Here is a 17,823-nt window from a genome sequence, read left to right on the forward strand (position 1 = left end):
ATTCTTGAGACTAAATGGGCTGTATGACATAATTGGCCAAAAACAAGAGATCTGAGGAGGGTTGGTTCTTATCCTACCTTAACAGACAGCCAATAAAAGAGTGATTACAATGACTGTTTGATTGTCTTAGGCAGTGAAAGACTTGATGTCACCCCAAGCTTTGAGCTAATCATGGCGTAAGCTGGTTTCTATTTCTAAATATCTTGTTAGGCAGAATCAACTAGAATGCCAGACTGCGATGTTTCAGGACTCTATGCAACACTTGGCATGCAATTACACTGAATGGAATTAGTAGGAACTCCTAAGCCATACTTAGGTATTTGTTTTGATCTGATAACACTGCCTAACTGTTGCTTTAAAATATAATTTCATAACTTTAGCTAACCCACTCTGCAATAACAAGAATTATAGAGATAAACAGAAATGACAAATATTAGAGGAGTCAGAAAAATAATAAATAACAAGCAACAGGGTGTATATAAATGTGAACAACAAAATCCTGAGAATGGCTGTTAAGAAATGAAGAAACATTCCAATTGTTTTGCAAATGAAAGATAGTACAAAAGAAAATATTTTTTAATTTTACAGTTATTTTAATGTCTTCAATATAAAATAAGAAATATAAAATAAAAAAGCTTTCAAAAATAAACATTTGATGATTTGTTACTGCTAGAAACTAACTGTGAACTGATTACTGGTCAGACTCTCATGTACTTCCCTTTTGTGTAACACTATGAAAAATATTTAAGACACTCCTTTGCACTAAATGTGCAGAAAATAAATTGGACAGAAATTTGGTGGCGGTTAGGAAGTTGGGTTGAATATTAGAGAAATTGAGAGAGGAGTGGGGTATGAATATAACAATAAAATAATTTTCTATAAAATTCTGAAGGAAAAACGTTTTTAAACAAGAAATTCTAGAGGAATAAAGTCATGAAACCAGTGAAAATTTGAATGAAATGTATTTGAAATATGACCATATATTCAAAAACAGAGAAAATTGAAGAAAAGAAGTCCAATAGTATTTTACAAAACATTACTTTTAATGAAATGGTGTATCTTATATAGCATTTTTTAAAACTTAATGCAAAAATATGCAATGCTTATCCCTTAGTAGAGGACAGGTAAGCTCATGACTGAAAATAAATTTGGAATATGAACATTTTCATCACTATAGTAGTATATTATGGGAAAATTAGTCTATATTTGCTAAATAGTACAGATATCTAGTGAATAAAACATATTTATTATAAATATCACATTCTTAGGTATTAAGTCATACATATTGCCTTTGTCAATGTAGAAAGAAAGTAACCTTAGCATGAGCAGATCATGTATTACTAGGGAATATGACATTTTCAACCATACCAAAAAAAAAACCAGAAAATCAAATCTAAGTTGCATGTGCTAAATAATATGAAAACACCTTTTTCTTTAAAACTCCCTATTCAACTCTGTCCTTCATTCTTTTTTTGTACCATTCTCAAATTTTATTCATTATTCATGTGCACACACACACACACACACACACACACACAGAGAGAGAGAGAGAGAGAGAGAGAGAGAGAGAGAGAGAGAGAGAGAGAGGATGTGGGACAGTTGTAAGAGTATTTGTGTTGCATATGCAGGCCACAGATTCAATCTCCAGCAAAGGAATGCAAAACAAGAATGGCCTGTATAGAGTCCACATTTATACTTGATTGAAAGCTAAATTTTGTGTCTCCGTATTCAAAATATAAATACATGGCAAAAGTATCAACTGATCACATTTGTCCATTTTCCTTGAATTTTTTTCTAGAGAAATTAAGAGTATTGTTAACACAGTGGCTTAAAGAAAGGCAATAGAGATGCAGATTAGAAATTCACTATTCTTCCTTTTCAGGAAAATCCTGGAGGTAAAAATAGAAGAGAGTATCAAAGTGAATGTAAGATTGGAATTTTAAGCAGAACAAAGCAAGAATGATACCTTTGTTACCACAGAGAACAAACATCAATAGGATGGCGCTCACTCAGTATGTCAGTAATGAAAATTAGATAAATAACAAATAGAGATAATATCAGGTTTAGGTATTAGGATATTTTTTCTTATACAGACTATATCAAACTCCATAATCCATGAAAATAATAATACATGATGCACTATTGTTATTCCAAATGCAACACATTTTCTATTGTTCTCTATTCACAATGAACAACATAGAAATTTTAAGTTCTATAAATGATGAAAACACCAGGACTGTTAGAATTATTCACTCAGAAAAAATTTCTTGAGATATTTAGTAGATAATAAATGGTAAGAAGACATCATTATATAAGCAGAAAACAAATTTATCTTGCATCTTTTTACTTTACTATATATTCAGCCCTCTTTGGGCTGCATTCCAGACAATTATCTCATTTTCCACAATATAAAACTATGAAAGACACATCAAATTAGATATGCAGCTTCTAAATATGTAGGCATGCTTAAAGTATATTGATAAATATTTTTCAAGAACAATTCAGTCAGAATTTTCCTAAGAGAACTAAATGGCCATTGAGGGAAAATTAGGGAAAGAATACAAATTTTTAAACACTAATAACAACTTACCAATGTTCAAAATTTAAAAAATCATAGTATGATTAAGTTTCCATCTCTGTTGTTTATTGTACTGGAATTAATGTGTCCTACTATATTTTAAAATAAAGAGTTCCCTACACTGCTTTCGGTTGCATTTCTATTGCTGTGATGAAACACTAGGACCAAAAGCAGGATGTAGGAAACGTTTTATTTGGCATAAGTTTCCACATCGTATAATCTATCATCTAAGCAACCCAAAGCAGGAATTCAAAACCTGAGGAATCATGGAGACAAGCACAGATGCAAGGCCATGGAGTACTGCTTATTGGCTTTCTCCCCATGCTTTGCTCAGCCTGCCTTTTTAGGGATTCCAGGACCACCAGCTCAGAGATGCTAAACAGGCCTGCCTATAGCCAGGTCATAGGAGACATTTTCTAAAGTGTGGTTCCCTCCTCTGAGATGACAGTGGCCTATGTTAAGTTGACATAAAATTAGCCAGTATACACCTTATTTTTAGCTGATAAGAAAGACCAAATAAATTAAATAATCACTGTTATATTTAGTCACTTTAAATATAATACTTGCAGAAAACTCTTATAAAATAGGTTTTCTGGCATATTTGTTACTGTGCTTGGCAGAGATGTAGAGTATGATAACTATGCCTATCAATAAAGAGATATGTATATTTATAGATGCACAAATATACACATGCATACGCATGCACGTGCACACACGTGAGCAAGCACACACACACACACACACACACACACACACACACACACACACACACACGTATTTGTGTATACACACATTTTTCCACTGAAAAGAATGGATATTCCTGAAATTGTTTAAAATTCAGGAAAATATAATCTGTATTTATAGGAATAATACGGAAACAATGGTAGTGGTAAAACGATTGATTGCATGGCTAGCTGCAACATCATGTGTTTCAGTTCTTACTTAGGTCACTGAAATTATTTTGTGACCTCTGAAAGAAGCATACCTGAAGATGATGCCTGGAAATCAGTTCCAATGGAACCTGACATTAGATAGCCAGAATTCTTAAAGAAAGCACTAATAAAATGGTCAATGAGCTATAAAGTAAATATATCTAAGCCATTTCTGGATTTTGCTGAATTCATTCACCTTCCTTGATAGAAAGATTAAATCAGTCTTCTGCCCCAGAAGGAGTAAAGTGTAGTGTAGGGAGCCGCCCCTGCATTCTCCATTACAATGATGGTGCCTGCAGGCACCGAATGTAAATTATTTCGCAGGCGCTGGGTAATTTCCATTCCTTTGATCTCTGCCTATCCCGTGGCTCATATGGCCTGAGGAGCTGAAGCCATTCATAGGGTGACACGTCCCAGGCGGGGCTGCCAGCCTTTATTAAGGGACGGGATTCTTGGCTCGGGGTCTCCGCTCTGGTAAGCTTATGCTCTCCTCTCTCAAGATGCATTAAAGCTTTCCTGCAGAAGGATCCGAGTGTCCTGTGTGATTCTTGCCGGCGAGAACATAGCGCACGGGACAGTATAGCCTGACTTTAGTTTCAAAAAATGTGATACAATTATAATTCAGTAAATTTATGAAGAATCTATGCAGTTTATCTTACCTAAAACATCTCCAAGTAATTTCAGAACAGAAGCCTTTTCAGACTGTTAAATTTCTCTGGCTCAATGGGTAGGTGTTTTTGATTATACATGAACTGTTAATATGAAATCTAGGAAAATTGTAATGTATTGCTATTTCACATAATTAAAATTCCACAGAAATAATCTTCACACACAAAACATGAGACAAAATCAGTTTATGGATGGGTCAAAATTATGACTATATGTTCAGTCAATATACTCTGTTCACACACACACACACACACACACACATATATATATATATATATATATAATATATAGAGAGAGAGAGAGAGAGAGAGAGAGAGAGAGAAAGAGAGAGAGAGAGAAAGTGATAGGCAAGATTAATGAAAGACAATCAGAAACCAATGATAAGAATGTATCTGCTAATTAATCTGGCAGTTGTTTCGGTTTTAATCTCAGCAAGTCCCAAATGCAGTGACCACTATGATGTAAATATAGATGGAGAGGAGGTAAGGAATTACATATACTTAGGAAAAAACCCAAACAAACATTGCTGGTAACTGTAAACTGAGATAGATGGGTAGTTACTCAAATGAGAGAAAGTCTACTGAGATAAGTTATAGAAACTTTGCTGCTTTTAATTCAAGCAGCCATTATTAGATAAATAATTGTCCCCATATATAAAGTTGGTAATATACATTCAGCATGTGACAAAAATCTTACCTTTGAACATCCCTTGGTATCAGAAATTCTGTTAATTCAAGAATTCAGATTTTCAGCCTAAGACTAGACACAAAGATTTTAGCCTACTTGATTTTATTTAGAATATAAAATACATCTCTAATGGTCTCTTTTTGTAGTAGCTACAATGACTCCAAGGACCAGCTTTGAATAAAACAGTTTTTGGTAATATCATATATATCTTGAGAACCAGGAATAGTGTTTTACTCATAAACATAGAATTGTTTGCTGGACGATGTAGGCACAATTTATCATGAAATAAAACACTACTACTGTTTATGTTGGAGTCTATTATCAATTAGTATGGAATATTTTTTCTACTTAATGATGTATCCCTGAGTAACTAAAACAGATGATTTTTCTTCTGCTTTCTAATCTTTCTATACATTGCTAGAATTATAGGTTGAAATTATAAGAATGCTCACATGTGTTGCTATGATGACTGGGATCCCAATAAAATCTGGCAAAGCTGTGCATTACAACCAGTCAATTCTTGGAAACCACTTCCACCTAGCAAAGAATACTCATATAAATATGCAATCTAGTTGAAAGACACATAAAGTAGTTCCAAACCTCATTTTTTCTTATTCTCCGTTTAGGATATTTTATCATCTATGTATGAAATTGATGGTACTATCATTTTTCTTCTTAGTGAAGGAGTAATTAGGTTTCAAGTTGTTTGTAAACCCTTGACTATAGGATTCATATAGATGTGGTAATGTCAGAATTAGTTAAAATTATGTTGAAGGACAATATCTATAGCCATGTATAACTGTCTTGTCTTCCCACAAGAGAATGTTCCATCTGGATCATGACTTGCATGGACAGAGAAAACATATAATGAAGACCACAGAGATATTCTTTCAATTCCATCAAAAATTTGCTGTGGTTTATTATAAAATGTTGATTTTGTTCCAGTAGGACAATATGGCTATGAAGGACAATCACTTTTCCCCATGCTTGGTTTAATTGTTCAGAAATTGGAAATGAGCTATATTTTTGCAGAAATCAGAGATCACTCAGCTATATTGAACTGGTCAGGAAAATGTTAATTGCCCTCAGTGGAAATGAATCTGAAACAATGGGCACATTAGTAACAGAAATCTAAATATCATCAAAATATATTGAAATATTTTCCAACTATATTTGTGAATCAAAATTTCCTAAGTTGGAAATGAAAGTTGAAAAGAGAATACACATATACAACGTGTATGTATCCTGCCTTTCATAGCAGTGAAAAAGATATGAGAACAAATATTAAATAAAACTCATGTAAGCACTACTAATATGCAGGTTGTCATCTGACCTCCACATGTCCCACCCCACCACACACACTTCAGACACATGCCCCAAAGTTTCTTATCTTGAAATCACCTGAAATTTTCCTCCCAGAGGACAAGGTTTATGGTATCAAAAGGTGCTATGTAAACTTCCAGAGGAGGGAATCACCAACAGTCCTGATCAGCTATGATGCCTATGAATTACAACAAAAACCAGCATGGTAAGGTAACCTAAGAGTACAGTAGTGGCCTGAATACCTTTGTGGTAACCAAAAAACCCTCTAATTAGACACAAGAACCACTGAATGAGTAGGGAATCATGCCTGGCTTTGGAAACCTAACTAGCTATCCAGGGCTAGTAAGATTATGGGGCTTGGAGGGGAATCTAACACAATCCCTATACACATTATTAATATATGTCCTTTACCCATGGATAAGCATAGGTATTACCTTTCAAGGAAGCTTCCATTTTCAACATATGGAGACCATTACAGAAAACTGTAACCAATTAAAATCCAGAGTTGCAGAACACAGTCTCTAGTGATAAATCTACAATAGAAATACTTCACCTAATGTACAGGGCTCATTGTGCAAGAGAGGGTGTAGACTGTAAGAGTCAGAAGAACAAGGGGCTAGCTTTGAGACACTGTCTCATAAAAAAACATGACAGCCTAAACATGACCTCAAGTAGGACAACAAAATTAGATATGCTAACATGGGAGGAGGAAAGTGCCCAACCCTACAAAGAACTACAGGCAACTAGGAAATTCTGAGAGCATGAGATATTGTACAACAAATAGTTATCCAATATCAACTGGTAAGTCCTAAAAACGGGCATGCATTCAGTTCGTTTTCTTACATACCCCAGAACCACTTGTTCAGTTGTGGTACCAAACCCATTGGGCTGTGCCCTGCCAAATTAAACATTAACCAGGAAAATGTTCCCAGAGACTTGCTTATAGACCTATCTACTTGAGGCATTTTATGTATTGAGGTTCCCTCTTCCAAAGTGACTCTAGCTTGAGGAAACGCAAATCAAAAGGACTCTGAGATATCATCTTACATCTGTGAGGATGGCTAAGATAAAAAAAAAAACAAACACTGATGATAGCTTATTGTGGAGATGGTGCAGATTAAGGGGAACATTTCTCCATTGCTGGTGGGAGTGCAAGGCCTTTGCCTTGCCTCAAATTGATGTGCCACACTTTGTTGTCTCTCCATGGGAAGCCTTACCCTCTCTGAGGAGTGGATGGGGTTGAGGCCTGGGGAAAGGGGGGGAGCAGGAGGAGAGGAGGGAGTGGAACTCAGATTGGTATGTAAAATGAGAAAAGATAGTTTTAAAATAATAAATTATAAAAAATCCTTATAGAATAACTTTAACTCTATTTTTCCTACATATAAAGGTTGGGCTATTCATTATCTGCACACATATTATAATATGCATATTAGCACTAGCATAATTAATATAATCCTAATATAAATGTTTCTCTCTCCCTCAAAGTGTAGTTACTAATTAAAATTACTATAGTAACAAATATATTATCTAATATACTGCTAAGACTAAGTCAGCTTGAACCCAGATATTTATCCTAATAGCCTGCTTGCAGTGCAATATTTATATAAAGATACTAGTTTTAACAGAAAGCATCCAACTAAGAAAGTCAAGATTCATAGTATTTATTATGCTTTGTTTTCATATGGAAAAAATGAACCACATTAAATATACAGAGAAATCCTAGATGATGTTTCTGTTATTATTATTAATGGGTTAAGACTAATTGGGAAAAAAATCACCTCTTGAAGATATCAAATCATTTTTCTTGGTTGATTATCTCCAGTGAAATAATTAACCAACAATAATGTAGAGAAATGGGGTTAAGTTCTTCTGCATACTTTTGAAAAGAATTGAAAGAGTTAAAGCAAAATAGAAACATAAATATAATACTTGGACATGTTTTCTTTTGTATGTAACACAGTAACATTTTATGACAGCCCATACTTAGTCTACAGTTCTGCTGTTTCTGTCTAAAAATTATAACATTTTAAACAAGGGTTTTACATTTGCAGTTTGTACTAAATCCTTAAAGTAGGTAGCTCATATAATTACCATAATTTAGGGAAATGGCCAACAACTAGCAGGGTCAAATAAGAAGCTAAAGTAAATGGATGATTTAGAGGAAAATAATACATAGAATTCACATGAAAGCCACTGGGACATGTTGACATATCGAAGAAGACTATCAAATGAAGAACTTCTGAATATTGCTAGAATTGTAAGACAGGATCCCAAAGACTGGACTCATGGTTATTTTAGACTATAATCAAGCACTTCATGAAGACAATAATTAAAGATAACACAACCAAGATTATCTTTTCTTTTGATTGCAGGTAAGAATTTGTTGATGGTTCTGATTTAAGGAAGTGTTTTAGAGAAAATTTTGAAATGCTTAGAAATTGTTCTCACTACATACAATTTTACTGAAGGAGGGTAGAGCATGATTTGAGTAGGCACTTTTTTGCTGTTAAGGGTTGACAAGTGCTTTGCCTCTTAAATGGGTCTTTACAATATGAAGGAGATCTTGTTTTAAGTACACAGTGATACCATTTGTTTGTTCCACTATCCATCCCCTCCTCAAACCATAGCTTCATGAAGCTAAACCTTACACAAGTTTCTCAGAGATGGAGTTCTCCGTGCATCAGTTTTTCACTCTTACTGTTTTTCTCATCAAATTAACTTTTTCTAGTCCAAATTTTATCTTTTCCTTTCCAATGTTAATCTTTTCATTTTTGTTAGTCTTATCTTACAATAACTCAATTTTACATGCTAAAAATGCCTTACTATTGGATCTTTCTATTTTTTATTGGATCTTTCTTTAACTGAAAACTTTCTGAAGTTACCATTGTCTGCCAAGCTAACAACTCTCCTTTACCCTCTTACTTGTGTTAAATTACCAGTGCTTCTCTATTGAATTCAACGCCTGCATTCTATGCCTGTATTAAGGCTTATTTTTACCTTTACATTATTTTATCTCTTACTTTTCTCGCTGGCACTTTTGAAGAAGGAGCTCTAATTAGTAAGTGAAAGTTGGAATGGGAGGTGAGCCATTAGTATCTGCCTCCGTTCAAAGTATTTCCCGAGAATATGAGAAAAAATTAAAACACAGAGAAAATTATTGAAAATGTCTTTGAAGTCCCAAGAGTAGAGTCAAACATTAAAACTTGCTAGTATTCCATTTTCTAGTAATATACTTTCTTATATAACATGCAATAGCTCTGGAGATGGTACTGTTCAAATAAAATTCACAATATTCACTAACTTTACAACTCTGTAAGTGTGATATATCACTATTTTAATATATAGATCAATCTTTTATAACATTTTCACTGAAAATCATACCTATCTTTAGCAGAAAATAGAGGATAAGTCAGCATTTTATTAGCCATTTGCCTTTTCCCCTCATCTAGTACTAGACTTAGTATTATTTCCTTATAATGACAGACTATAGGCATAAACCAATATTATTATTTTCTTTACTTAAATACATATTAACAGATCTCTAAATGTGCATAAATAGAATAAAATTAAAATTATTTAATTAACACAGAAAATACAAGCGGGACATATAATAATTTCACCCTCTAGATTTTGAGACAACATACTATACGCTATCCTTGAATTTTAGCAAAACTTAAAAGTTTAAGCTCTCTATATATTATAGAGCTTAAATTTTAAGATAAAATTGTGAACCTAGCCTTTACTGGCTGAGCTATCACTCCAGCCCAATCTCTATAATACATATTAATTCTGGCATTTATAATACACATTTCTCCATTTTTGTGTATGCCAACTTCATATTTCCTTTGTCCATGCTTGCTTGGATGTCAAATTTGACCAAACTAAGTCCGTGAGGAAGATGTTTTTCCTTATCAAGTACTTTGCATTTGTTTCTGAGTAGTGTTAGTAGTCTGCATTTACTTTGGTTTATTCATTTGTTTGGATATTTCTTAACCCCAGTTTCATACAAGATGACTGTTTGGCTCCCTTTATAGCTTGGCTCTGATGCTTAGAGTTAATTAGTATGAATTTTCTTGACTCATTAAAAACTTCCTAGATTTAAGTGGGCAATGCAAGTGTCAATCTCATAGGTAGATTACCTGTGCTACTATTCTCTACAGTTTATTTATACCCTGCTCTTAAATGTTTACTTCTACATCGCTTCTAGTGAGGATGCTTCAATGCATATCTGAAAACATGTTTGACATTTCCCCATGCCATTGCACTCTAGGCATTGTAAAAGATATAGCCTGTTTCTTCCTGGAACTGTAAGTCAACCTGCTTTCTGCAGTTTATGATTATCAAATTTATTTCAGAAAACTAATTGGGAATTAAGTTTGACATTTTGTATAAGTAACAACATAAGACCAACATAAAATTGTGGCTCACTGAATTGCAAGTATTAATATTACTATTTTTATAACTTAACATAAAAAAAACCACAAAGCACATTTTTTAGACAAAAGGCTTTGTAACAAAATTAAACCCTGTAATTGATTGACACAAAGCCAATTCTTTTCACTGTGCCTTGAATCAATACGTGTCATTATGGTCTATTTATCCTAAGCAAGATGTAACACTCAGTGAAAATTATTTCATAATTATCTGCAACTATTAAAGGGTCTCTGAAGTTATCATGACATCTAATACTAAAGTGGAATTAACCAGTCAGATGTTTTTCTTCTGTTTTTCTCTGCTTCTAATTTAGTATCAGGTAAAAGAGCTTATAAACACAGACTATGGGATGGTTCAGTGAATGGGAAAAGGCAGTTGCCATGAAAGCCTATGACAGGATTTTGATTCCCAGAACCTACCTAAAGATATAATGAGAGAAACAACTCCACAAAGTTGTCCTCTGATCTCTACCTGCATGTTGTAGAATGCATATTCACACATACCCATGGAAAATAAATACATAAACTAATAGGCAGATACATAAAAGATATAAATCCTTACCAAAGATTAATAAAAAATTAGTTTCATGAGAAATTACAAAGACTTTGGGTTTTAAACATGTAGTTACAATACTTAAAAGTATCAAATGCATGCCTTTAATTAATCATTATTAATAATTCTGTTGTCATATATTTATTGTACATAGAGATAGATTTCATAGGTATTTCAATGTATGCATATTGTGTATAGTGAATATATTCCACACTCTTCATCCTGTTTCTAATATCTTCCCTTTATTTTAGTCACTCACACTTTCATTTAGTCTTAATACATTTAAACTCATAATCTAATCTTTCTTTAAAAGTTGAAAAATAAGACAGGGTTAGTGGGGTCCCTACACTAACATGGCAACCCTAGCACTTGGGGGTATGTTGCTGGAGAATTATGAGTTTGAACCCAGAAGGAGCTGTAAAGCTAAAACATTTCTCAAAATAAGAAAACAACAAAAAAGTGATGAGAAGACTGTTCATTGCAAACAGAGATTTCCTGCTGTATCTAGCACAGGACTCACAGGAATATAAAAATATGCATATACTCAAGTCCATTGTATGAACCAAATGTTTGCATAGAACATACACATCTCTTTCCCTGTATTTACAAATTTCTCTACATTACTTATAATATAGAACCCAATATAAATATTATGAAATACACGATGTGTCATATTTTTAGTAAATAATGTCAAGAAAAAATAGTCTGTATATGATCAGCACGAATCCATATATTCTAAATGTATCTTGACTGCAGAATGTTGAATGTCTGGATAGACTATCTGAAGGTGTACATACATGGCCTATAGGAGTCTCAATCTCTGTAATAGGTAGGTCTTACCTTTAATATAAACCAAGGATCACACAAATTTGTGGTAAAATAGTGAAATGCTCATGTACCTAGGTTCCATGTACAGAGACATTTTAATCTAAATGCTCACAAATCTTTTGCCAATTTTTGGCTTTTGATATTCTTGTCATTTGTGTAGAAAAGGGTATACAAAAGGTTCTGTGTCATAAATCAATTTGAGAACAGAAAGAGAATATAGTAGAACTTATTTAGAATAGTACTGAGGCCTTGATAACCAATATACTATTACTATTATCAGTAAGCATTTTGTTGTATACTAAAACATCTTAGAGAATTTGTCACTTAAGTACACAATAAAGCTACTATAATTTTCTTAAAAATATGTGATTTGGCATGGCTTTTGAAGCTGTTTTCTAGTTTGTTAATCATTGATCAGTTTATTTCTATGACTAGAAAATATAGTATAAGAAGAGTGAATGATGCCTTTAAAATGATTGAAATAATTTGCTTCTTTGAATACATCACATTCTGAAGTTAGGAATGGGATCTAGCTCATCTCTTTTAAGTATTCATAGGCAATAAAATCCTTGGCTGTATGACTGATTTTACAGGCAATTGAATGTTAGCTTATCTCTGTATAATTGCAGCTATAGGAAACATTAGGTAGGCAATAAAAACCCCTTGAAACTTCTTATACAAGCATTTAATTGAGAAGAAAATGGGTAAGGCTCATCTTTGAATGAAAGAATATTTTGTTTATAATGGAAAGTATGCTTTTCTGTATCCAAGAATATAATGACTAAAAAACAAATTTAAAATTATTGACTATAATTATTTTCTTTCTCTGGGCCATCAAATAACATATTCTGACTAGATAGCCAGTGACAATATCAAAAGGAATAATACAATTGACACCATTAGGCATTTCTCAATTACTTAAGTAATTCATAATTTCTAATCAAGTGGCTAATTCATACTCATAGTCTTGGTTTTGAATTATCAGTTAATCAAAAGACAAAAAAATAAGAGTCTGGGGGATGCCAAACCACAACTAATATATCAGCAACACAATCTCAATAGGTAAGCATCAGTGAAAATCATGACAGAGGGGATAGAAAGATTATAGGATCCAGAGGACCAGGGTTCGTGCAACTAGATAGTGTCTCTTAGTCAAGACAGGAAAAACTGCAACCACAAAATCTCAACAATATGTTTCCAGACAAGCATAATTAGAACACCATTTGATATGCCAATATTGACAGGGAAAATTAAGCATGGTACCACATTATATAAAGAGTTATAGCTGATCAATGGCTGCTGAAAGGGGGAAAATTAATATCCTCCATGGATGACCTCCTGCACAGGATGTCCAGTTTAAGGTGTTAGCCAAGAACAAGTGTACATACAATGATAAATGGACAAAGCAGTTTATATATAAATACATATACACACGTATATAACATATATGCATATTATATGTACCTGTGTATACAAATTTTAAAATATAATCATGATAATTTATACAGCTACCATAGATTTGAGACAGAGGAACACAGGAAGAATTTGAGGAGGAGGGTATAGTGGCAGTATGTGAGCACAGTAACCATGGTAAAATTTTTAAATTGAAAATTATTAAAAATACATTTCAATTGACAACAGATATTAAGTACCAGATTATTAAGTACCAGAACAACAGATATTAAAGGTCTTATCTCAGACAGAATACAGTTTTCCACAAAGCAACAGACTTACTTGTTTGCACTGTCAAATGTCAATTTATTTTTGGTTTAATATATATATAATAAACAAAGTCAAGACTGGTGGAGTTTCAAGTTTATTTTGCATGCATATTTAGTATTTTATAGCATTCTGTTTAGTTGATTACTGAAGCAAACATGGAAAACAACTAATGTTAAGATTTAGAAAACGGCCGGGTGTGGTGGCACACACCTATGATTCCGGTACTTGGGAAGCAGAGGCAGGTGGATTTCTATGAGTTATAGGCCAGACTTTTCTGCAGAGCAAGCTCCAGGATAACTAGTGCTGTTACAAAGAGAAACCAGATTTTTGAACACATTCATGTGTTTGATTAGTTATAAGGAGTGCATTTTCAACCCTGTTATAGACACATTGTATGAGTAACAGTGTACGTGTTTTACTACATTTAAAATAGGAATATATTTATTTATTTGCTTTCCTGTGTTTGCCTTCACAGAATGGAGTACACATAAATTTGTACACAGCTATTTTTAGGAGGTATGTATTCTGGCATACAATCCAGACAAATTTTTTTTAAAAAAACTTATCATAGTTTATGATTTTGATTCATATCTAACACTTTCAATGGAATATTTTTATTACAAAAATTCTTTGGAATAATATCAATTATCACACATGATGATATAGAAAAACTTAAAATGTTACCCAGGATCATATATCCAATGAATTAGTTAATAATTGACTTATGCCACCCAGGTCTCCCTTTTAGTCATGGTGTTTATTTGCTTGCCTATGCTAGCCTTGATGTAATATTAGGAGCATATGTTATTTTCTTTATGTTTGGTTAGGAAATCATGCCATATATGTGGATCCTCATGTACGAATACAGGAATACACCTTAATTATTTATAGTGTGGTGGTTTGAATAACAATTCTATGGGACTTCTAACAGTAAAGCCATTCTTCAACCCTAGAGCACAAATGGAATTTGGGAGCCCATTTCCTATGGAGGGATACTGTTGCAGCCCAGATACAGCAAGGAGGGCCTGGGCCCTTCCCCAAATGATATGACAGACTTTGAAGGTCCCTGGTGGAGGGCCTCACTGTCCCAGGGGAGGAGTTGGAGGATGGGGTGGGGGGGCAGGGAGCATAGGTGGATGGGAGGTTGAGGGAATGGGGAGAATGGATATGTAAATATGAGTGGTAATTAAATAATTTAAATAAAAAAGAATAAGAATGACCTCACAGGCTGATAAATTTAAATGCTTGGTCAAGAGGCAGTGGCATAATTAAAAGGTGTGGCCTGTTTGGAGTTTAAGCTGAAATAAACACTTTCCTCCCCAAGTTGTTCTGGTCATGATGTGTTATAACAGCAATAGGAACCATAACAAATACAGTATATTAAATATTAGTTTATAGGCCTGATTATGGTTTTTGTTCTCATGACTCAGTCCCCTGTTAAAAACCATACTTTTCATGTATTCCTAAGAGGAATGAAAAGCATGTCAAAAATAATTCAGTCACTGCTGTAAAATTTAAGGCTGAATTCACTGAAATCATTTTTCATTTCATTGGAGAAGACTGTGTCTGTCATACATTTATAAAATGTAGACTAAAGAGATTTCCCACTTATCTTCATACCTCTTCATGTAGTTCCCTCCAACGAGAATTAAATGTCTCAAGTTCCTCATTGATCAGTTCATCCATGACTCCTCCGTCTGTTAGGGTTTGGGCCAATATGCGAATCTGATTTGGGTTGTCCTCCGAATGTTGCATCAAATTTTCAAGAGACTGAAATACATTTTCAATAATTAATATTTCTCTTGTTTCTCTAAGTACATTGAATTTACACACATAGCTCAGTATTTTCTCATTTACATACAATTAAGCCATAAGCAATGTAAAGCAAAATTTAATTTGGATAATAAAACATGAAGGAGAAATACTGTTCAAAAATATGAGGATTGCATTATGATTTTTACTATCTTATCACTACCTCATAGAAAGTGTTTTTAAAAATTGACTTAATTTTCTTAGTGATGGCTCTAAAACCTCAAAATGTAAAGTGCTCAATTTCTCAACATTTTGCTTGAGTGTTTGTTTTGTATTGGTTGGGATTTTTGTTTGTTTGCTTTTTGGAATGCTCAGTGACATGTAGATAAAGAGATTCTTCAAAGAAACTCCATTATTCTTCACATATTTTCACTGACATCTTAGGACTGAAAATTGATATAAATGATAATAAGTTCCTTCATGCTCAGGAAGGGACAGCCGACAGAAATCACGTGGTCATCTTGGTTGGACCATTGTCATTTCTGGGTAATTTCCTTTGGTGTGTGTGTGTGTGTGTGTGTGTGTGTGTGTGTGTGTGTGTGTGTGTGTATGTGTGTGGTGTGTATGAATGTAAGTGTGTATTGACAAAAGATTTTTTCTTTCATTTTGTTTGGTATATTGCAGTTAAGCTATTTCCTGACTTTCTATTATTTATAGCCTCATAATTCTTTTTTATTTTAAAATGATATTTTCTTATTTTTCATACCAATCCCATTCCCTCCCCTACTCCTGCTCTCACTACCTTCTCCCCCACTTTAGCCCCCATCAACTTCTCAGAGAGGTAATGCTTCCCAGACCCACAGAAACAGCCTTATAATTTTTAACTGAAAAAAAAATTCAAAATTGAGAGATTTGTCCAGATAGATTGCACAAAGAAAAATATTCTAAATGTCAATTTTAAGCATTCTAGGTAATAAGAAATTCAATATCATTTCACTAGATCTTAAAACATATAATAACTGACAGATATAGGTGCCAACAATTCTTTCAATGGGTTGTTTTTATTCCCCAAACCATGAAGCTGTCCCCACAAGTGCTTATAAATCATTCTTATATGTCTATTATTTGTCAAATTCTGAACAACTTCAATATATTTTGATATTAAACTTCTAGTGAATCAGATTATCATTATTTCTTTATTGTTTTGCAAAAAATATGCTTTTGACATCTAAAATCTGTAAGATAAACCTCATCAAAATTTTCATACAAAATGTTAGTATAGATTCTTCTTATAACATACATTGCATTACAATTAGCAAATATCTGCATTTTCCAGAACTTTTAACAGAGTAAGTTTCTGTCCTTAATTCCTAATGAAGTATATAATCTGTTAATTAAATAACTGATAAAATGATTAAATACAGGTAAACTCATTTTTCCTCTCCCAGAGGATGTTGAAGGAGTACTGAAGTGGGAAGAATATGATAACAATGCAATATATGAAAAATTAAATGAAAATACAACTAAAAGCAATAAAAATTAAGAATTCAGTTATGGAAATATTTAGTAGAAAAGAGAATTAGAATTACTACAGCATTTCTATCCTTGTGAAATACAGGTATATCCTTTTTTATTTAAAATGCCTGTAAGAATAAACAACAGCAACCAAAGAATTTACATGTAATAGTCAACAGGGTGGTCAGTATTAATAATAAGGCCTTTTCCTCCTCTCTTACCTTAACATTCTCCTTTGATCTCTCAGTTTCCTCAGAATGGACTACATTTCATTAACATGTATAATTATACAAAAAATGGACACTAACACATTTGCGACTAACCCATTTTGATCATATTTAAGTCCCCTCATTTCCCTTATAACACCTCTTCCTTTTCTCTTCCCTAATACTTCCCCTTCCATTTCTGTGGGTTTTTTTTGGGGGGGGTTACTTTTCATTAGCTTTCATAGGTGAGGGACAAACAAACAACATGAACATGCCACATTTTTTCAAAGTATTACCTAAAATGTGGTATCAAAAATTTAATCTGGTAATAAGCATACAATGAGATAATTTGCAAGGATAGTAACACCATCCCAGTCTTTATTCTGACTACTATACTTTTTACTGAATCATGATAAGTTTTCTCTGTCTTTTCTAGAAAATGGATCACCCTGCAATTTCACAAGGAATGTTTGGTCAAGGAATGCCACTGAGCAGGACAAGATCAAAGTTAAAATCTATCTGCTTCTTATTCTGCAGTCACAAAAGCATAATATTTATTTTACAAATTCAAATATACTGAATATGCTAACACTCTATATTAGATGTTAACAAAAATCAAAAAACT

General features: G+C 33.2%; 1 protein-coding gene across 1 annotated transcript in view; it reads right to left on the reverse strand.

Moving 5' to 3' along the window:
• Positions 1–17,823, reverse strand: part of Dmd (dystrophin) — a 1,637,847-nt gene that overhangs the window by 1,277,707 nt on the left and 342,317 nt on the right. The window contains exon 24 of the mRNA XM_035449892.1: positions 15,346–15,495. Coding sequence (XP_035305783.1) covers positions 15,346–15,495 — 150 coding nt within the window. The remainder of the gene's footprint in view (positions 1–15,345; positions 15,496–17,823) is intronic.

Source organism: Cricetulus griseus, chromosome X, assembly GCF_003668045.3.
Source record: "Cricetulus griseus strain 17A/GY chromosome X, alternate assembly CriGri-PICRH-1.0, whole genome shotgun sequence".
NCBI lineage: Eukaryota > Metazoa > Chordata > Mammalia > Rodentia > Cricetidae > Cricetulus > Cricetulus griseus.